The sequence below is a fragment of the Heptranchias perlo genome, chromosome 1, assembly GCF_035084215.1.
Source record: "Heptranchias perlo isolate sHepPer1 chromosome 1, sHepPer1.hap1, whole genome shotgun sequence".
NCBI classification, from domain to species: domain Eukaryota; kingdom Metazoa; phylum Chordata; class Chondrichthyes; order Hexanchiformes; family Hexanchidae; genus Heptranchias; species Heptranchias perlo.
Window position 1 is genome coordinate 132,111,943 of NC_090325.1, and position 22,450 is coordinate 132,134,392.

The 22,450-nt window shown below is 42.1% G+C and overlaps 1 protein-coding gene across 1 annotated transcript in view; it reads left to right on the forward strand.

Moving 5' to 3' along the window:
• Positions 1-22,450, forward strand: part of cpz (carboxypeptidase Z) — a 54,899-nt gene that overhangs the window by 9,065 nt on the left and 23,384 nt on the right. Inside the window, exons 2-5 of the mRNA XM_067991089.1 lie at positions 16,952-16,975; positions 18,094-18,468; positions 20,329-20,532; positions 22,164-22,360. Coding sequence (XP_067847190.1) covers positions 16,952-16,975; positions 18,094-18,468; positions 20,329-20,532; positions 22,164-22,360 — 800 coding nt within the window. The remainder of the gene's footprint in view (positions 1-16,951; positions 16,976-18,093; positions 18,469-20,328; positions 20,533-22,163; positions 22,361-22,450) is intronic.

Below are 22,450 nucleotides of genomic sequence, written 5' to 3' on the forward strand. Positions count from 1 at the left end.
GACTGCAGCTGAATGCATTACTTTATCACTAGGCCAGCACTTTGGCTCAGTATCAGAGAGAGAAATCAACGTTAGATTTAATAGCAGCATATTGAGTTTTTCACACCATATTTCTTCTGTTAGTTATAAATGCAGAACAGTAATCCTAATATAACAAAGACATAAAGCACATGGTCATAGACAAGTGAATTAATTCATTGTTACTACAACCTACTCCTGATGATTCAAAGTCCCTTTTTTACTTAAAAATATGAATTATCAAATAATTTGGATTAAGCAAAGTAAGAATTTAATACTAAAACTTAATTATCAGATAATTTGAATTATGCGGCTTTTAATTAAGAGGAGTGGACTGTATTCCAATGCACTGGATAATTCATTCTAAATGATACTCACTGGTAGCACTTTTTAATTCCCAAATGAGGAGTGTGAAACTTTAACATGGATTAATGCTGGGCAATTAGTTTGTGTTTTCTGAATAATCAATTCAACAGTGACCATTAATATTACAGATTGAAGTAAACCATAAGCAGTTAGTTTCTTTCTTTCAAGGAATTACTTGGTTGCATTCTTTTATTCAGCACCATTACTTAATCAATAGTAGCTACAAAGCACTATCATACCTGATAAAAAATTGCATCACAGACTGGGAGCAACAAATCACAAACCTGTTGCTTCAAATCTTCTTGTGGTGAAGAATCAATGTGAGCTGCCTTTACCTACCAGCCACATCTCTTCAGGATGACAGTAAAATCACCCTGTGTTGGCATACAGCCGTGCTGTGGATTCAGCTAATACTTTTTCCAGCTTGCGTACCTCCGGATCAGCAACCAGGCTGATACAAATTGGAACATTCTGGGTTTCCCTACGGAGTTCCCCCATTCCATTCCATAGCCAATGTTATTGAAATGGTTCTAGGTGAGATTAAGGAAGCCTGAAACGGTAGGTATCTTGGGGGAAGGGACGGTGATAAATCAAGACTGAATACTAGGAAATTTACTACAAGGTAGGATTTTTTTTTAACTCAGTTACATAACGTTATATGGATGGAAGGAAGAGTACTTATGGTCTCAAGTATAATGAAAGTAATTCCCTGCACTACTTGTCTCTTTCATAACCCCAGGCAAAGAATTGCTAAAAGAGTGAGAAGTCCAGTCACAATTACCTACAGAAATGAACAGATTGCATTGCATGAAAGCCTTAATGGACTTCTGAAGACTATTGTTGTAAATGTCCAAACCGATCTCTATATCTCTGGTCATCAGAACCAAGAACAGCACTGAGCATTTACGAGAAACGGCATTGGTTTATGACCCTTCATAGGTATTAATGAGATTCTATCACATGCTAACTCAACATCTGCCATTGACCAGTAAGTTGATATTAAAAGTCAAAAGCTGAAGAGAAAAGACACATATGCCAACCTAAAAATCTAGTAAAAACTGACCAATAGCTTCATAAAAGCTGACACAGGCCCCAAAAAGGCTCCATTTGCTTTCTCCTTCATTACAATCCATTTCCATATTCATTGCCATCCATTTCCCCCCTTTCTGCTTTATTTATTTTCCCCCTTCCCTTTCCTCTTCATTGTCATTCACTCCAGTCCCTTCCCTCTCCCCTCAGCTCTATTCCTACCTGAGTGCTGTTGCTAGTGGAACTGAGTGCAGCCACTGTTCACTATGGGTGCAAATTCTTGTTGTTGTGAGAATTCCCACCTATAGTATTCTGTGGCCAGAATCACTACATTAGCAACAGGACTCTTGTAGGAGCAGCATTGAGGGGAGGAGGACCTGGTCCACACTGATCTTTGACAGCAAACGTTGACATGGAGAACAGAGCCTCAAAACACTAATGTTAGCATGAAAAACTGATGGTGCGCATGTATGAAAGGAGCAGCTCAGCCCACAAATATAGGAAGATCAACAACACGGCTTTTCACAGTAGCAATCTGTTCTTCCCTGTAAAGAAAAATATACATATGCGCGCGCGCGCGCACACACAGACACACACACACACACACACACAGACATAAGAACATAAGAAATAGGAGCAGGCGCAAGCCATACGGCCCCTCGAGCCTGCTCCGCCATTCAATAAGATCAAGGCTGATCTTTGACCTCAACTCCACTTTCCCATCTGATCTCCATATCCCTCGATTCCCCTAGAGTCCAAAAATCTATCAATCTCAGCCTTGAATATATTCAATGACAAACCATCCACAGCCTTCTGGGGTAGAGAGTTCCAAAGATTCACAACCCTCTGAGTGAAGATATTTCTCCTCATCTCAGTCCTAAATGGCTGACCCCTTATCCTGCGACTATGCCCTCTAGTTCTAGACTCTCCAGTCAGGGGAAACAACCTCTCAGCATCTACCTTGTCAAGCCCCCTCAGAATCTTATATGTTTCAATGAGATGACCTCTCATTCTTCTAAATTCCACAGAGTATAGGCCCATTCTACTCAATCTCTCCTCATAGGACAACCCTCTCATCCCAAGAATCAATCTAGTGAACCTTTGCTGCACCGTCTCGAAGGCAAGTATATCCTTCCTTAGGTAAAGAGACCAAAACTGTACACAGTACTCCAGGTGTGGTCTCACCAAAGCCCTGTACAGTTGCAGCAAGACCTCCTTACTCTTATACTCCAACCTCCTTGCAATAAAGGCCAATATACCATTTGCCTTCCTAATTGCTTGCTGTACATGTGTGTTAACGTTCTGTGTTTCTTGTACGAGGACACCCAAATCCATCTGAACACCAACATTTAACAGTTTCTCACCATTTAAAAAATATTCTGTTTTTCTATTCTTCCTACCAAAGTGAATAACCTCACATTTCCCCACATTATACTCCATCTGCCACCTTCCTGCCCACTCACTTAACCTGTCTATATCTCTTTGCAGACTCTTTGTGTCCTCCTTACAGCGTACTTTCCCACCTATCTTTGTATCATCAACAAACTTGGACACATCACACTCAGTCCTTTCATCTAATTCATTAATATAGATTGTAAATAGCTGAGGTCCAAGCATTGATCCTTGCGGCACCCCACTAGTTATAGCCTGCCAATCTGAAAATGACCCAATTATTCCTACTCTCTTTTTTGTCCGTTAACCAATCCTCTATCCATGCTAATATATTACCCACAACCCCATGAGCCCTTATCTTGTGTAATTACCTTTTGTGTGGCACCTTATCGAATGCCTTTTGAAAATCCAAATATACTATATCCATTGGTTCCCCTTTATCTACCCTGCTAGTTTCATCCACAAAGATCTCTAGTAGATTTGTCAAACACCATTTCCCTTTCATATAACCATGTTGCTCTGCCCACGCATATATATATATATATATATATATATATATATAAATAAGTGCCCCATTACCTTAATAATGGATTCCAACATTTTCCCAACTACTGATATCAGGATAACTGGCCTGTAGTTCCCTATTTTCTCTCTCCCTCCTTCCTTGAGTAGCGAGGTTATATTTGCTACGTTCCAATCCACTGGGACATAGAGAATTTTGGAAGATCACTACCAATGCATCCACTATCGCTGCAGCCACATCTTTTAGAACCCTAGGATGTAGGCTATCAGGTCCAGGGGATTTGCTGGTTTTTATTCCCTTAATTTCTCCAATACTTCCCCTTTACTAACATTAATTACTTTAAGTTCCTCACTCTCATTAGACCCTTGGTTCCCCATTATTTCTGGTATATTTTTTGTGTCTTCTACTGTGAAGAAAAATAAAATATTTGTTTAACATCTCTGTCATTTCCTTATTCTCCATTATAATTTCTCCTGTCGTAGCCTCTAAGGGACCCATGTTTAATTTTGCTATTCTCTTCCTTTTTACATACTTGTAGAAGCTCTTAAAATTTGTTTTTTTATATTTCTTGCTAGTTTACTTTCATATTCAATTTCCTTCCTCTTTATCAATTTCTTGGTCATCCTTGGCTGGTTTCTAAAACTCTCCCAATTCTCACGCTTACTACTGTTCTTGGCAACATTATAGGCCTCTTCTTTTAATCTAATACTATCCTTAACTTCTTTAGTTAACCATGGATGGATCACTTTCCCTGTGGAGTTTTTATTCCTCAATGGAATGTATATTTGTTGAGAATTATGAAATATTTCTTTAAATATTTGCCATTGTTTATCTACCGCCATACGTTTAATCTAATTTCCCAATCAACCTTGGCCAACTCACCCCTCTTACCGATGTAATTGGCTTTGTTTAAGTTTAAGACTCTAGTTTTGGACTTAAGCATGTCACTCTTGAACTCAATGTTCATATCACATTCATGCACGAGGAATCTTCTACAATTAATTTTCCTCAAGATGAATATCAGAGATGTTAGGATGGCACTCTGCCAATATTCATCCATGTGTAGCAGGAAGCTGCTTTTTTCTTTCAACGGTGGGTTTTTATGGCGCAGGGGCTGATGTGATAGCTATATGATATAAAAGCTTGATCTGATACCCACTCCACTAATTATCTAAATTACTTTTAGGTTAACTGAGAAAAACAGCAATTATGTTAGCAGAAATTGTTATGCAGAGTGAATCCCATGAGAGTCACTCTGGAAACTAGTGCAAATAGGGCTTAGGATATAAGCAGACAACATCACATTGTTTTGTTTGGCCTCCTTCAAATGTTATAATTACAGTGTAAAAGAAAGGTTCTTTATAAATGTAAAATAGTATCATCAATGATAGTAATTAAAGTCAAACACGTGCATGCCTTTTCCAAGTACTGTCATTGGGGGTCACCAATCTAATCTTCTTTACAGTATACCTGCATCAGAAGCAAGGCCTTCTGAGCCTCAAAGGTAATCATTGTGTCTTTTCTCATCAGTCACAACCTGCACATCAGGCTGAATTATAGGTTTTCACACTGGAATCCCTGGACCCCAAAGGGTCTGTGAGGGGATCCTGGGGGTCTGCAAGATCATCAGATTTCTGTATTTTTTCACTGACTAGCACATTATTTCTGTTGCTGTTTATGGTGGAATCTGGTTATATTGGTTGATTTGGACAGCCCCCAAGTAATCACCGTAACTGAATGATCACTAAATTCAAAGATGACAATCTCATGATGCCATGTGGGACAGCTGTTAACCAAAACTGAGACTAAGCATTGGCAATTTAAATAGCTAATCGATAAGCAGTTGGTGCACTGCTGAAACTGTTACAGAGAACACAAACAAAGAACCAGTTATGAAAGTGTTAGAGATACGCAACAGATCTGTCAATATCTGTAAAGAAAAAAGATAGGTTTTGAGACCATGAGAACTGGAAACTGGAAGAAAAGGGAACTCCTTAATAGAACTGAACAAAATGGCAGGGATTGGGGGGTAGGAAAACAGGTAATTGTAGACTCAGAAATGCTGAGGCTGTCATAGAGAGGAGTCAAGAGTTTGAATGGTCTGAAAACAGATTTTTTGATAAGCTGGAAAGTGGTGAAAACTTATGGATACTATAGGATGATCATCTCAATAAGACAATGAAAAAACATTGAAAGAACAAAAGGGCATGAAAATAGCTCAGTAAGATGGCGAAAAGGATATGGGAAAGAAACAAATGAAGTGAAAGGAGATGGGAGTAATAGGAAAGAAAGTAAAAAGATAAAAACTGCAAATACTGGAAATCTGAAATACAGGCAGAAAGTGTTGGATACATTCAGCAGACCCACCAGCACTTGCAAAAAGCAGTCCAGTGCGACTGGCATTGCTACTCACAAGAAGATGCATTACCCCATGTGGTGAAGTAAAACCCTCCATACAACAAATAAGTGATTGAAACATTAGTGTGAGTCAGAATGGATAATGTCCACTAGCAGCTCTCTAGTTACCAGGTAGTTCGGAGATCTTTCCTCAAAGCATACATGACTCTCCTATTCCCTAGCACACACATACAGACACAAACAGACACCTATGCACTGAATCTGTGTCTTTCTCTAGTTTCTCTTCTATCTCCCCTCATACCCATCTCCAAGCTCATCTTGTTCATGAGACCCACCTCCTGCTGCCTTCACCCCATTCTCACTAAACTGCTGAGCACCCATCTTCCCTTCTTGGTCTCCATGCTAACTGACATCATAAATGGTTCCCTTTCCTCAAGCACTGCACCCCCTGCATTTCAAAACCAATCCCCCGCCTCAAAAACTCACCATGACCTCTCTGTCCTTGCATACTATATCCCCATCTACAACCTACCTTTACTCTCTAAAGTACCTGCACCTGTTGTTAACTTCCAAATCCATACTCATATTTCCCACAACTCTATGTTTGAATCTCTCCAATCAAGTTTGAACCCCTGCTTCAGTGCTGAAATGGCCCTAATCAAATTCATAAATGACATCTTCCATGACTGTGACCGTGGTGCACTATCCCTCCTCATCCTTCTCGGTCTCTCTGCAGTCTTTGACACAGTCAACCCTACCTACCTCCTGTAACGACTGCCCTCGCATTATGCCACTCTTAACTATTCATTCATTGCTACAGTATCTCAGGCGATGGCTTCTCTTGCGCCCTTGCATAGTTACCTCTAGAGTTCCCCATGAACATATCCTTGGCCCTCTCCTCTTCCTCATCTACATGCTGCCCCTTGATGACATCATCTGAAGACACGGGGTCAGATTGTACATGTACACTGATGACACACAGCTCTTCTTCACCACCACCCTGAGCTGAGCTTCTGGTCCCATATCCTCTCCAACACAAAGACTGCCTACTTCCACCTCTGTAACATTGCCACTGCTTCAGCCTATCTGTTGCTGAAACCCTCATCCAAGGTCTGGTTAGCTCCAGACTACTATTCAAATGCTCTCCTGGCTGGCTTCTCATCCTCCACCCTCCATAAACTTCAGCACATCCAAAACTCTGCTGCCAGTATCTTATCCTGCACCAAGTTCTGCTCACCCCTGTGCTCGCTGACCTATATTGGCTCCCGTTCCTTCAAAACCTGAAATTTAAAATTCTCATCCTCATTTTTAAATCCCTTTATGGCCTCACCCCTCCCAATTTCTGTAACCTCCTTCAGCCCTACAACCCTCTGCATTCTCTGCATTCCTCCAACTCTGGCCTCTTGTGTGCCCCCACTCCCTTCACCCCAACACTGGTGGACTTGCCTTCAGCCGTCTAGGCCCTATGCTATGGAATTCCTTCCCTAAACCTCTCCATTGCTCCACCTCCCTCTCCTCCTTTGAAACTCTGCTTAAAACCCATCTCTTTGACTAAGCTTTTAGTCATCCCATCAAATATCTCCCTCTTTGGCTTGGTGACCATTTTTGCCTGAATAAGATTCTGTGAAGCACCTTGGAAATGTTTTTCTACGTTAAAGGTGCTATATATAAATGCAAATTGTTGTCATTGTTGTATGCATCAAGAAAATAAAAAATAAACACCAGCTAAAAACAACACATTCTAAAGCCCCTCAAAAGGTAATCATCCAAACCAGTATGAGCACTATATAATATTCCCAACCCAATGAAATCCCAGGATCTGTCATTATTTTATCTTGGCTACCAAAAATCAAGTTGTTTCCAGTGTGTACACTAATACACTGATAACTCCATTGTGCTACTATGTTCTCCTGTAAGTACTGTGCAACAAAACTATACAGTGACTTCACTAAATCTCTACAGTGACTTCATAAATACATAGGGTTAAATGAAGTAGGGAGGGAGGAGGTTCGTGTGGAGCATAAACACCGGCATTGACCTATTGGGCTGAATGGCCTGTTTTTGTGCTGTACATTTCTATGTAATTCTATGTAATGTATCTAAATTTCATAAATGAAAATGGAAACAAAATAAAAAATTACTTTTAGGGATGATAAAGTGCACTTAGTCTATCTAGTTCACACTTTTTTCTTACCCCAGATTCCTTGGGGTTGATTTTGCAATGGTGGCGGGTTGGCAGCGGGGGAGGGTGGGGGGGTGGAGGGGGTGGGGGCGGAGGGGTGGTGTCAAACTCGCATGAACAAAACTCACCGTTTCCAAGGTGCTTCACAGAATCTTATTCAGGCAAAAATGGACACCAAGCCAAAGAGGGAGATATTAGATGGGATGACTAAAAGTTTAGTCAAAGAGATGGGTTTTAAAGAGGGTTTCAAAGGAGGAGAGGGAGGTGGAGCAATGGAGAGGTTTAGGGAAGGAATTCCATAGCATAGGGCCTAGACGGCTGAAGGCAAGTCCACCAGTGTTGGGGTGAAGGGAGTGGGGGCACACAAGAGGCCAGAGTTGGAGGAATGCAGAGAATGCAGAGGGTTGTAGGGCTGAAGGAGGTTACAGAGATTGGGAGGGGTGAGGTCATAAAGGGATTTAAAAATGAGGATGAGAATTTTAAATTTCAGGTTTTGAGGGAACGGGAGCCAATATAGGTCAGCGAGCACAGGGGTGAGCAGAACTTGGTGCAGGATAAGATACTGGCAGCAGAGTTTTGGATGTGCTGAAGTTTATGGAGGGTGGAAGATGAGAAGCCAGCCAGGAATGGTGATTGCTGATGATTGACGTCCTCTCCGGGTTTTGTGCCTGGCAGCCGGCCTGATTGACAGGCTGGCTGCCGTCAGGAGCTGCAACGTTGTTGGGGAGGGGGACACGAGAAAGAGAGAGAGTGAGACGTCATCCGGAACTGGAATGTAAGATCGGGGTGGGAGGAGAGGGGAAGATCTGAGGAGAGAGTGGAAGATCGGGGGTGAAGAGGAGGACATTGGGGGAAAGAGGGGAAGATCGGGAGGACATCGGGGGGGGGGGGGGGTGAAGAGGGGGAGATCGGAGAGGGAGACAGCGGACATCAGAGCAGGGTGCATAGGTAGGTTCATTTTGTGTTTTAACTTCCTTCTATGGTGTTTTATGTAATTTATTTTGTTACTTTTTCCCTGATCCGGCCCTTCATGCCTGGTGAAGGGCCGAATCATTTTACTCTTTAACTGACATCCCGCCGGCTTTAATTGCCGGCGGGACTTCGGGTTTCAGGTCGTCCATGCTCACACAGGTGGGTCCCTGGGAAACTTGGATGTCGGCGTGCCGGGCTCCAAACCCGAACAGAATTTCTGTGATTTTTGGAGCCCCCCTCTCTGCCCCCAACGCACCCCCAATTGCCCCCTAAAATTCAGCCCCTTATCTCTCAACTTGCTACCAAGCTAAAGTTAACATTTTCTCCATTCCTACATCACTGAATTTCCTATGCCTGGACTTATTTAATTGTTGAATGAACAGTCTGCACAACAGATCACCTAATACACTTGCATGAATGGCTGGCTGATTGTAATTAAGCAATTCTCAGCCCCAAAATGCTTTATGGAAGTTCAGGTTTAAATCGTGATTAAGTCTTTGGAATTAATACTGGACTGTTCTGGTTATCACAGTATTGCAACCTTCCTCCTCATCCCCCTGCCCCCCCACCAGTATTAGTACTTTCCATCCATCCTTTAGATAAGACACTAAAACAAAGCAACATTTTGGGATACAGTGTATGAGTAATTTGAGACATGACATGGTAAGTGTAGCGTGCTTGAGAGGAAAAAGGTGACTTTAGGCCTATGGTTCTCAAAGCTCTCCACCAGTGGGGTTTTCTTTGCATCACACCTGGGTCTGTTATAGATTAATTGATAGAGGTTGATTCCTATGATTAATCAACAACTCCATTATCATATCATGTGACTACCAGGATGGTAGAAAGTGAACTAAATGGACCGTGGTCTTTCTTCGTGTAGCAATTCCTATGTTCCTATGGCCCCTTCTGCCTGTTCCAAAGGTGAATGTTAAAGGCCCAATGGCACTATTCAAAAAAGAGCAGGGACTTCTCCCACTGTCTGGGCCGACATTCCTCCCTCAAACAATATCACCAAAAATAGTTTATCTGGTCAATCACCTCACTGCTGTTGGTGGGACCTTGCTGTGTGCAAATTGACTGTTGTATTTGTCTACTTAACAAGGCCTGCACTTCAAATTCATTGATTGCGAAGTGTTTTGAGACATTTCTGAGAGACATGATAAGGGACTATGCAACTGCATGTTCTTTGTTTAAAGGGGCAATCAAGAGCTCAGCTATCAAGTAAAATTGATAATTTGACTACCATTTGTCATTACATTTCAAATGTAGGACATTCAGAATAAAATAAACCACTTTTCTTTATTCTACGTAGAGCTACTGGCAGTGTAGGGGCTGGTCAGCTCCACATTTGAATTTGTGGCAATAATTTAACATAGCCAAAGCTAACCTGCCTGCTGGGAAGAGAAAAGGACATTTATCTCAAGTAGATCATCTTTTTGCACAGATCTATCCACATTCTCTCCAAACTACTTCTCTCTCCAGAAATTCATTCAATTGTCTCTTGAGTCCACATATAATGTCCACTTCTATGGTCTCCCCAGGCAATTCATCCCACATGCCCATTACACCTTGCATAAAAAAAATTGCCGGACTTCCCTATATAGTCCTAATTTCCTAATTTTTATGTAGTGTCCCTAATCTTTCATTTTTCCTTATAGTGAGCAACATGCATAATTTTGTGAATTCCCTTAATCTGTTGTATATTAGATTCGATACATGGGGTGCTTGTTTAATTGAAATCTCATTATAAGTATCTGTACTACCTGTTACTCTTGTAGGTGGTGTTGTGATTGACCTTTTCAATGTTAAAGATGTCACTTTATAGTCAGAGTATATTATGCTGAGATAGTGCAATCTGGCCAAATCACTCAAAACGCTTTCTAAAAATTTGTTTCAGTTGCCATTTTTTCTCAGAATATCTTAAATCTTAAATAAGGATTACAATTACATTTTTAAAAATTACATTTATCCATTGAATTGTCTTTTGTGTTTTTTAATGCTTTTACTAAAGTTTTTACTTCTCTCAAAACCCTGGAAATAGACTTGATATTTTTGGTCAGGGTTGCGATCCTGTGAACTGAATTTAAATTGTGACGTCTGAGCATGTGCAGTGTACCTAATTTCTCATAGAAACATAGAAACATAAAAATAGGAGCAGGAGTAGGCCATTCGGCCCTTCGAGCCTGCTCCAACATTCAATATGATCATGGCTGATCCTCTATCTCAATACCATATTCAGTGACTCGGCCTCCACAGACTTCTGGGTAGAGAATTCCACAGGTTCACCACCCTCTGAGTGAAGAAATTTCTCCTCATCTCAGTCCTAAATGTCCTACCCCATATCCTGAGACTGTGACCCCTCGTTTACCAGCCAGGGGAAACATCCTCCCTGCATCCTGTCTGTCTAGCCCTGTCAGAATTTTATACGTTTCAATGAGATCCCCTCTCATTCTTCTAAACTCGAGTGAATATAGGCCGAGTCGACCCAATCTCCCCTCATATGACAGTCCTGCTATCCCAGGGATTAGTCTGGTGAACCTTCGCAGCACTCCCTCTATGGCAAGTATATCCTTTCTTAGGTGAGGAGATCAAAACTGCCGACAATACTCCAGGTGTGGTCTCACCAAGGCCCTGTATAACTGCAGTAAGACATCCTTGCTCCTTTACTCATCCTCTTGCAATGAAGGCCAACATACCATTTGCCTTCCTAACTTCTTGCTGCACCTACATGTTTGCTTTCAGTGACTGGTGTACAAGGACACCCAGGTCCCTTTGTACATCAACATTCCCCAATCTATCACCATTTAAATAATACTCTGCCTTTCTATTTTTCCTTCCGAAGTGGATAACTTCACATTTATCCACATTATACTGCATCTGCCATGTATTTGCCCACTCACTCAACTTGTCTAAATCACCTTGAAGCCTCTTTGCATCCTCCTCACAACTCACAATCCAACCTAGTTTTGTGTCGTCAGCAAACTTGGAAATATTACATTAGGTTCCCGCATCCAAATCATTGATATATATTGTGAACAGCTGGGGCCCAAGCATTGATTCCTGCGGTATCCCACTAGTCACTGCCTGCCACCCCGAAAAAGACCCATTTATTCCGACTCTCTGTTTCTTGTTTGTTAACCAATTTTCAATCCATGCCAGTATATTACCCCCAATCCCATATGCTTTAATTTTGCACACTAACCTCCTATGTGGGACTTTATAAAAAGCCTTCTGAAAATCCAAATAAACCACATCCACTTGTTCTCCTTTATCTATTTTACCAGTTACATTATCAAAAAACTCCAGTAGGTTTGTCAAACACGATTTCCCTTTCATAAATGCATGTTGACTTTGTCTAATGCCGTTGATATTTTCTAAGTGTCCTGTTATCACATCCTTTATGATAGACTCTAGCATTTCCCTACTACTGATGTTAGGCTAACCGGTCTATAGTTCCCTGTTTTCTCGCTCCCTCCTTTTTTAAATAGTGGGGTTACATTTGCCACCCTCCAATCTGCAGGAACTGTTCCATAATCAATAGAATTTTGGAAGATGACAACTAATGCATCCATTATTTCCATGGCTACCTCTTTTAGTACTCTGGGATGCAGATTATCAGGTCCTGGGGATTTGTTGGCTTTCAGTCCCATTAATTTCTCCAGTACTTTTTTTTATTAATACTAATTTCCTTTAATTCCTCCTTCTCACTAGTCCCTTGGTTCTCTAGCATTTCTGGGAAGTTATTTGTGTCCTCTTCTGTGAAAACAGAACCAAAGTATTTGTTTAATTGGTCTGCCATTTCCCTGTTCCCCATTATAAATTCTCCCGTTTCTGACTGTAAGGGATCTACATTTGTCTTCACTAATCTTTTTCTTTTTACGTACTTGTAGAAGCTTTTACAGTCCACTTTTATGTTCCTTGCAAGTTTAGTCTCATACTCTATTTTTCCCCTCTTAATCAATCCCTTGGTCCTTTTTTGCTGAATTCTAAGGCTTGCTACTTTTTCTGGCAAATTTATATGACTCCTCTTCGGATCTAATACTATCCTTAATTTCTTTTGTTAGCCATGGTTGGGCTGCATTTCCTTTTGTGTTTTTGCACCAGAAAGGAATGTATAATTGTTGCAATTCATGCATTCGTTCCTTAAATGTTAGCCATTGCCAATTCACCATCATGCCTTTTAATGAAGCTTCCCAATCTATCATAGCCAACTCACTCCTCATACCTTCGTAGTTTCCTTTGTTTAGATTTAGGACCCTAGATTTGGATTGGACTACTTTAATTTCCATCTTAATGAAGAATTCTATCATGTCATGGTCACTCTTCCCTAAAGGACCCCGCACAACAAGATTATTAATTAACCCCTTCTCATTGCACAATACCCAATCTGTTCCCTGGTTGGCTCCTCAATGTCTAAAAAACCATCTCGTACACACTCCAGGAATTCATCCTCCACGGTATTATTGCGAATTTGGTTTGGCCAGTCTATATGCACATTAAAGTCACCCATGATTACTGTAGTACCCTTGTTACATGCATCTCTAATTTCCTGTTTGATCCCATCCCCTACATTACCACTGCTGTTTGGAGGCCTATCGACAACTCCCACCAGTGTTTTCTGCCCCTTGGTGCTTCTTAACTCCAACCAGACTGATTCTACATCTTGATTTTCTGAGCCCATATCCTTTCTCACTCTTGCTCCGATTTCATCCTTTACTAACAACGCCACCCCACCTCCTTTTCCTTTTTGCCTGTCCTTCCTAATTATCGAATACCCTTGAATGTTCAGCTCCCAGCCTTGCTCACCCTGCAACCATGTCTCTGTAATTGCTATTATATCATATCCATTTACATCTATTTGCGCTGTTAATTTGTCTACCTTATTACGAATGCTTCGTGCATTCAGATACAGTGCCTTTAGATTTGTCTTTTTAACATTTTTAGACATCTTAACATTTTTATGTACTATGGCCCTATTTGTCTTATTACCATTTTTTCTTACCCGGACCCTATTTGTTGTCTTTTATTTGTACGCTCTGTCCCTTCTTGACACAGTCTGATTATCCTTACCCCAATCACTTTCCTGCACTGCTTCTTTGTCTTTTCTCTTTAGCATTCTAGATTTCTCTCCACTGGGACCCTCCCCCCACTATTTAGTTTAAAGCCCTATCTATCTCCCTAGTTATTCGATTCGCTAGAACTCTAGTCCCAGCAAGGTTCAGGTGTAGTCTGTCCCAACGGAACAGCTCTCTCTTTCCATTCTCAGAATGCATCATTACTGTTTAGTTAGCTGTAGTGATGGGATATTTTTCTGTAGCTTCTATTACTTTCTGCCTAGCAGTTCTTCAAATAATTGTGAAAAATAGGAAGACAAATGTCAAAAGTTTTACTGAGGTAAAGTTTATATTGAATAATTGTGAGAATATTCCGATTACACACCTGTGGTAGTTTAAAAGTGTATTAATCTGAGAGTCAGGAAGATCGACTGTGTGTTTCTTCATTTACCACTTCCATCTTGAAGCCAACTAATTATCTCCAGGGGGACAATGAATGGAGTGTTAAGGATTAGGTGAGTGACAGTGAATCAAGAGGAAGAGGAGGATTTAAGGATTGGGTCGGCAGTTCAAAATGTGTATTGATAGGAGTGAGCGGTGGTTGGAAGGGGAATGGTGGTAGGAATGTGAAGGGATAGGGAACGTGATGGGAGCAAGGGGGAAGATGAAGGGGTAGAAGACATGGTGGAAGCAAGGGGATGGGAGAAGCATGAGTGATTGGGGGAGGGGATGGGAGGGAACCACTAAGGGCCATATTTTCCCTGCAACCACCTCGTCAAAAACAGAGTGTAGCAGTTAATGCGTGGTTAAATGCCAATATCTAAAAGTTGCTGTTTGAGTTACGCTGCTCCACCATTAGCTTCTCGAAAACGGCATCTCGCTGTCTACCTCACCATTCACATGTATTGAATGGCGTGAAATTGCTGTATTTGCGCAGTAGATATGAACTAAACTCGCCACAGAAAGTTAAGTCTTTTCATTTCAAGCGGAAGTACCCTTTTAATGACGTGATAATTGTTAATTACTGCCAATCAACCTCTCTGGCACTGAAAATTAACTATTACAAGTGTAGAGTCTCATTCCATCAGGTATTAATCGTTGGTGGAGATTTTAAAAATGTCAAATTTAAAATTTTTAATTTTTATTTTACTTTTCCTTTGTCTCTTTTCTCTCTCTCTTAATCCAATCTTTCTTTCCCTCTCTTTATTTCTCTTTCTGTACCTGATTTGTCATTGAATTCACCCACTCTAATTTACGCTTTCTTCTCAGTCCTTCTGCTGTCTATTTCTCAATCCTTCAATCTGATTGGTTAAAGAGATACCTTGTTGGTTGCCCTGTCCACTCAGGAGAACCTTCACCACACGGACTGCAGCGGTTCAAGAAGGCGGCTCATCACCACCTTCTCAAGGGCAATTAGGGATGGGCAATAAATGCTGGCCTCGCCAGCGACGCCCACATCCCATGAACGAATAAAAAAAAAGGTCTTAGATGCCCCGATCCCCTCACTGCACCGTTATCAGCTCGCACTTTCAGTACCTTAATGGGCAAAAATGTTTTGAGCTGAAGGGGGAAGGGGCAAATCTAACTAACGGCAGGTGCTGTAAGATGCCCTGACACAGCAAAATCTGGCTCCATATTCTCTGACTTATGTGTAATTTCATGGAAGGAGGACTAGTAACCTTTAAAATTTCAATTAGATTAGATTGAAGTTTTGTTTCTTTGCCTATTTTCATCTCTACCTTGAACGGGCTGATTCCTTGTTGGGGTTGCATGGGCTCAGATGGACCTCTGATACCTTGCCCAAGTGATTATTCTTCATATGCAAGCCCAGTCAGTGAGGCCTCACTTTTAAGCCCGGCAATTCAGGTCCTGGACGCGGCACCCGCTAAAAGCAGGCGAGTAGGGGCTACTTAAGATTCAAAAGTCACGACCTTAAGATGTTACCCGGCAGCAGAAATGTGGTGGGAGGAGCCGACTAGCCAGAAGAGACCCAGATAAGTTTTACAACTTTGCCTGTTTTTAAGCTCCTTGTGGGCCAGGAGCAGCAGGAGTGCTCCCCCCAGGCCTCACGAGGAAGCCTTTGGCACCCCCAGCCCTGGCCTTCAGCTGATCGTGCCCAGACCTCCCCTCCCCTCCCGATCGTGCCCAGAGCCTTCTTCCTCCTCCCAGGGATCACAATCAGGCCCGGAGCCTTCCTCCTCCCCCTTGCAATCGTGCCCAGAGCCTTCCTCCTCCCCCTCACGATCATGGCTGGAGCCTTCCTCCTCACCCCCCAGGGATCGCCATTGTGCCTGGAGCCTTCCTCCTCCTCTCTCCCTATCACTATCACTCACAAGCCTTTCTTCTTCCACTCTTCCTCCGGAACCCTTCCCACTTTCCTGTTAATATCGGGGCCTAAGTGTCAGCAGGCTATTTGATCGCAGGGTAAATCATAGTCAGGGCCAATTACCCAAAGTCCAGCCACATGCACTTTGACCAGGGATTGCTAGATCCCTGTTTAATTATTTCCTCACTAGGTCAGGGGCACTGAGGCCAATTATAGAATTCCTACCGCCACACTCATGGAGATCAGCTAACTCAGCATAAAAAGAAAAGGAAGAACTTGCATTGTATGGGGGAGGGGGGCGATTTTTACCTTACCCACCCAGCAGAAATGTAAATTTCCTCCGTTAGTAAAGAGTTGACAGGACAGTCACCCTTCACTAATGTGTCACTGGTGTTTGGACAGTGTTTAGCAGGATATTGTGCATGTACTACATGTGCATGTGCAGTGCTCTGCTTTACCTGAATTGAGAACAATGCAGTCGGGAGCATAATGACATGCTGCCAGCTCGCATCACTCTAAAGTAGATACTCTTGTGAAACCAGTATGTGTAGTATAATGGTGACATCCCAAGGAGTAATTTTGACTTTGGGTGATAATGTAAAACGGACGGTTTCGATTCAGCCACCCGTTAAACATCTTTTCATTTCCAATCAAATATTACCCCCCCTCCCCCCTGATTCTAATGCAGATCTTATTCTTTTTCTCTGAACCCCATATGTTTTCTCTTTCAGGACGATGTCAGGTGGAAGAGAAAGGTAAGGGTTCAAGCTTTTATTTTCCCTGTACATCTATCAGCAAGGTTGAATTTTAAAATTTCAGAGCAACATAATTTAAATACATGATTATGTAAGTCATAACCCCACCCCAGCCAGATTCACTTCAAACCTAGACAGAAAAGCCAGTGTAAGTACAAATATTGGTGACTGAAGTGTCTCGATTCACATCTCTTTAAGGAATATGAATATAATTATATTCAGTGGGGTGAGTACAAAGAAATTATTTATCCATTCACATCAGTAACAATTATTTTATTTCCATGATGGTGCTATTCAATACCTTGTAACATTTTGCAGCAGAGTGCTGTGCTAATTTAATTCATAAACTGAGAAATGAATTTGATTTTCATATGCATGGCAGCACAGTTGAAATACGTTTGATCAACCTCACTAACCTTTTTCATCAGACTTGGAAATAAAGTAATCAGGTATTAAGTAATAATAAAGAAGTGGACACAGCCTGGGCTCTCCAGCAACACTTAAATCTCAGCAGTCCAGTCATTCAGTTAGGTGGCTGCAGACAAGCAACATTTTCCATTGCCTCAACACACCTGGAATGAGTGAAACAGTCCCATGATACTTAGCTTGGATCAATCCAAAAAAAACATCCCAATTCAAGCCAAAACTGGCATATTCAAAACAATATTTATTCCCTTATCAATGGAAAAATAAAAAGTAAACTCTCCCAACTCCAAGTTTCTCACACAAATAAAATAAATTATAGTACAAATTCCCACAATTTGAAGGGGACTGCCTGCATGTGAAGCACACATTTTTTCATTTGCTGTGGATTGCACTGAAATATCATATTTCATTATAAAAATATCATTGTTATGATAGTGCATGATGTCACTGTGATGAAAGAAATGCTCAGTCTTTTGTGATTATTCTTTCCCAGCAATAAAGACAATCCTACTTTAAAATGTGAACCAATCAAAGCTTAGATCTGGTTTTGATTTCTGGTTTTGAGATCTGTGCTCATCCCTAATGCATTTAAAATAAAGACCAGATTAGATCAAACTGCTGCTATAACCTATCTGAGAGCATGGTAATGTACATCTGATTTAATTAACTTGTTCCATTTTATGTTTCTACAGCACAGTGTGTAGATAACTATCTAAGTTACTGTACTGGTATGTCTTACTCAAAGATTATGTTTCCTAACTTGATCGGTCAAGCATCGAGAGACGTAACTGAGTTAAGTACAGAATATGTTCTTATAAGTGTCTTGGACAACTTGCTGAATGGAGAATGCAATGCTGATCTCAAGATGCTGGGCTGTTCCATCATAGCTCCACGTTGTGAAAACAATAAGATTCTAAAGCCTTGTCGATATGCTTGTGAAGCACTTAAAAGAGACTGCCAGTATGCATTTGAACAGATACAAATGGCGTGGCCACATTTTATGGACTGTGATCGGTTCTTTGTCAGTGAAGAAGAGGGTTGTTATGACCCTATCGGAAAAAGCAGAGGTAGGTATCTAATTTTGATTAGAACTGGAAATTATGCTGTGAAACCTAGCTTGTATATTTTCAGTAAGAAGTGATAAATAACTGTGAAATAGTATGCTCTTCCTATTACTCGAAGTGAGATTCTGTCCCCTACACAACACTTTACAAATTTAGTCCATATGAAAAATAAATAAAACTCACACCCCCCCTTTAGTGATTCAATGGTAAGTGCACCCGGTTTTACTTTCCAGTGAAGATTGGGTTATTTTAAAATTACTCCCATAAAAGAACAGAAAGATTCTGTATTTAATCCCTGTCTGTACTGAGTTAGCTGATCTGGCACAGCAAGTGGGACCCTATAGTCAGTCTCAGTGTCAACAGGTTAAAGAAAGCATTCCTGGTCTGGACTATTGTCCAGTGACTCAAGCTGGAAGTATCTATGTGTGGATGTTAGATGAGGACAGGATCACGCTTAGATGTGAAGTCCCACACATTGTCCAGTCTGACAAACCATTGCAAATTTCCACTTTGCACTCGATATTCTCTCAGATTCGGTGTCATCTTAACTGCCCAATATTTACTCATAAGACTGCATGATCCAGGGTTGTGACAATGAAACCCCTTGTTATTTGAACCAGAAGATGTACACTTGCAAGTCTGACCAATCTTCTGAAAGGCAGATTAATTAACACTTTTAGTAAGACCAGGCCAAATGTAAATCCATAAAGAACGAGGAGAGGCAATATAAACTAAAGGGTACAATTCTAAAGGGGGTGCAGGAACAGAGAGATCTGTGGGTATATGTGCACAGGTCGTTGAAGGTGGCAGGGCAGGTTGAGAAAGCGGTTAAAAAAGCATACGGGATCCTGGGCTTTATAAATAGTACAAAAGCAAAGAGATCACGATGAACCTTTATAAAACATTGGTTCGGCCACAACTGGAGTATTGTGTCCAATTCTGGGCACCGCACTTTAGGAAGGATGTGAAGGCCTTGGAGATGGTACAGAAAAGATTTACTAGAACGGTTCCAAGGATGAGGGACTTAGTGGTCAGTTATGTGGATAGACTGGAGAAGCTGGGGTTTGTTCTCCTTAGAGCAGAGAAAGTTGAGAGGAGATTTGATAGAGGTGTACAAAATCATGAGGGGTCTAGACAGAGTAGATAGAGAGAAATTGTTCCCATTGGCAGAAGGCTCAAGGACCAGAGGACACAGATTTAAGGTGATTGGTAAAAGAACCAAAGGCAACATGAGGAAAAACTTTTTGACACAGCGAGTGGCTATGATCTGGAATGCACTGCCTGAAAGGGTGGTGGAGGCAGATTCAATCGTGGCTTTCAAAAGGGAATTGGATAAGTACTTAAAGATAAAAAATCTGCAGTGCTACAGGAAAAGGGCGGGGGAGTGGGACTAACTGGGTTGCTCTTGCGGAGAACCGGCATGGGCTCGATGGGCCGAATGGCCTCCTTCTGTGCTGTAACCATTCTATGATTCTATGATTCTAACTGATTTATTTTACAATTGCGAAGTGATTAACGTAAATCTCACTATTCTTAGTGGGCTAAATATTCACGTTTCAGCCTTTCCTCTGGTCTTGAAACTTTCTCATGCTGGGTCTGTCTGCCTCCCTAAATTTTATCCAACTGAACTGGAACATGTGTTCCTCTGCTCTTTTGTTTTATTCCCTAGCTGGACAGAAAGCCAGCTGCTTGACCTCTGACCCTCTCCTTGTCCAGGAGTTGGCGAGTAGGGCTGGCAATGAAACTGGTTATTGTTCCTCCCACCCCCCCCAAGGTATGGGCTCCTTAGGGGTTATTTTAACTTTTGCCGATAACGTAAACGGGACGATGTCAGATGTAAATAGCAGTCATCTTTTTTGACAGATACAAGTTTGACAGATGAATCTGAGACACCATATACCATGTTACAATTCAAATACCACAGTTATTCAGAGATGACAAAACTGCTGAAACGGACTGTATCTGTGTGTGCACCTATTTCAACAATGTACACCATTGGCCGTAGTTTTGAAGGCAAAGACCTTTATGTAATTGAATTTTCAAGTAATCCTGGGGAACATGAACTGCGTAAGTAGCTCATTTATTCATCCTGCCCCTTCCTTCTCTTCTTACCCTTCATTTTCAGTGCCTTTCTTGATTCAATGGGGACAATTTTAATCTAACCCGCCCAGAGAGAAACTGACAGGAACAGATCGGCCACCCATTTTACACCTTGCCGGATTTTACTTTCCATCAACTTCCCTTTAAAGTAAAATCGATGGGTTGTAAAATGGGCGGCCTATCCAATCCCATTAGTTTCTCGCCAAGTGGGTTAGGTTAAAGTTACTCCTAATATTTTAAAGTAATAGGCCTCGATATTAACAGGAGAATGTGAGGGGTGTGGGGGAGCCCGGTAGCAGGTGACGAACTCGGCAAGGCCAGGGACGTGGAGGCCCTGCTGATTTTAATGGCAGAGCCTTGTTTAAATTACTCTTCATTGACTCCAACCTGACACCCGGCCAGATTGACTGCCTGGCCGATGGGCGGGAGTAGAAATTAGCAGCAGGAGGCCGCAGCCGGGGACCCATGAGGACATTCCCCAGTAGTCAGTGGAGGGCTTTGCATGAGATGGGGGAATCGGGGGTGCCAGCCAAATCGAGGAGGAGGCTGGGGCTGGGGAGGCCCAAGGATTCCTTGAGGAGGCTGGGGGAGCAATCCTGAGCCTCATGGCCCACAAGGAGTTTTAAAAGGAGTAGATCTTAAATCGTACCTTGGCCATTTGATGCCCCTCGCCTCGGATCTGCTGCCGGACAGCTAACAGCGCAGGAGTCCCCCTGACGTTGGGACTCACCTGACGTTGGGACTCCCCCTGACGTTGGGACTCCCCCTGACGTTGGGACTCCCTCTCTCGTTGGGATTCCCCCTGACGTTGGGATTCCCCCTGACGTTGGGACTCCCCCTGACGTTGGGATTTCCCCTGACGATGGGACTCCCCTGACGTTGGGACTCCCCCTGACGTTGGGACTCCCCTGACGATGGGACTACCCCTGACGTTGGGACTCCCCCTGACGTTAGGACTCCCCCTGACATTGGGACTCCCCTGACGTTGGGACTCCCCCTGACGTTGGGACTCCCCCTGACGTTGGGACTCCCCCTGACGTTGAGTTAAGTTTACGATGCGCGCCGATGATGTCATCGAGCCACGACTTTTGAATGTTATCTAGGCCCCCACCTGCCTTTTGCGGAAGCCCCGTCGATTGCCTGACTTGGGGTAGTAAAAATTTAAACGGCCGGGAAGGGTGCCATTGGAGCCAAGATGTAGAATTTTTAAAATTTAAACCCCTCCTCGCACCATTCCTGCTGGGAGGGTGGCGGAGCGGGAGGCGGGGGGGATGTTAAAATCGGGGCCATTGAATCTGTAGTTTTACATGAAGTAATTTTTGCTCCATATAAAAGAAATGATTTATTTAAATCTTTTAGGGTAATTTTAATCTAACGTACCTGGTGGGAAACTGATGGGATCAGATCGGCCGTGGGTTTTATACCCTGTCTGATTTTACTTTCCATTGATTTTGGGTGGGTTGTAAAACAGGCGGCTACTCCGATCCCGTCAGCTTTCACCAGGCGGGTTAGATTAAAATACTCCCTTTGTTGACAAAAGACGTATAATACATCATTTATATAATCACTTAACAATAAATCTCATTTTATTTTCTCAGTTGAGCCAGAATTTAAGTATATTGCAAATATGCATGGCAATGAAGCATTGGGAAAAGAGCTGCTGATTTATCTTGCACAGTATTTGTGCTCTGAGTATTTAAATGGAAACCAAAGGATTCAGGCTTTAATCAATAATACCAGAATCCATCTACTTCCTTCTATGAATCCTGATGGCTATGAAATAGCATCTGAAGAGGTATTTTTATTTTCTTTTAGTGCTCCTAAATACATAAATACCGGAAGATCTCCCATGGCATTGCTCATAATAAGCTGTATTTCATCTTGC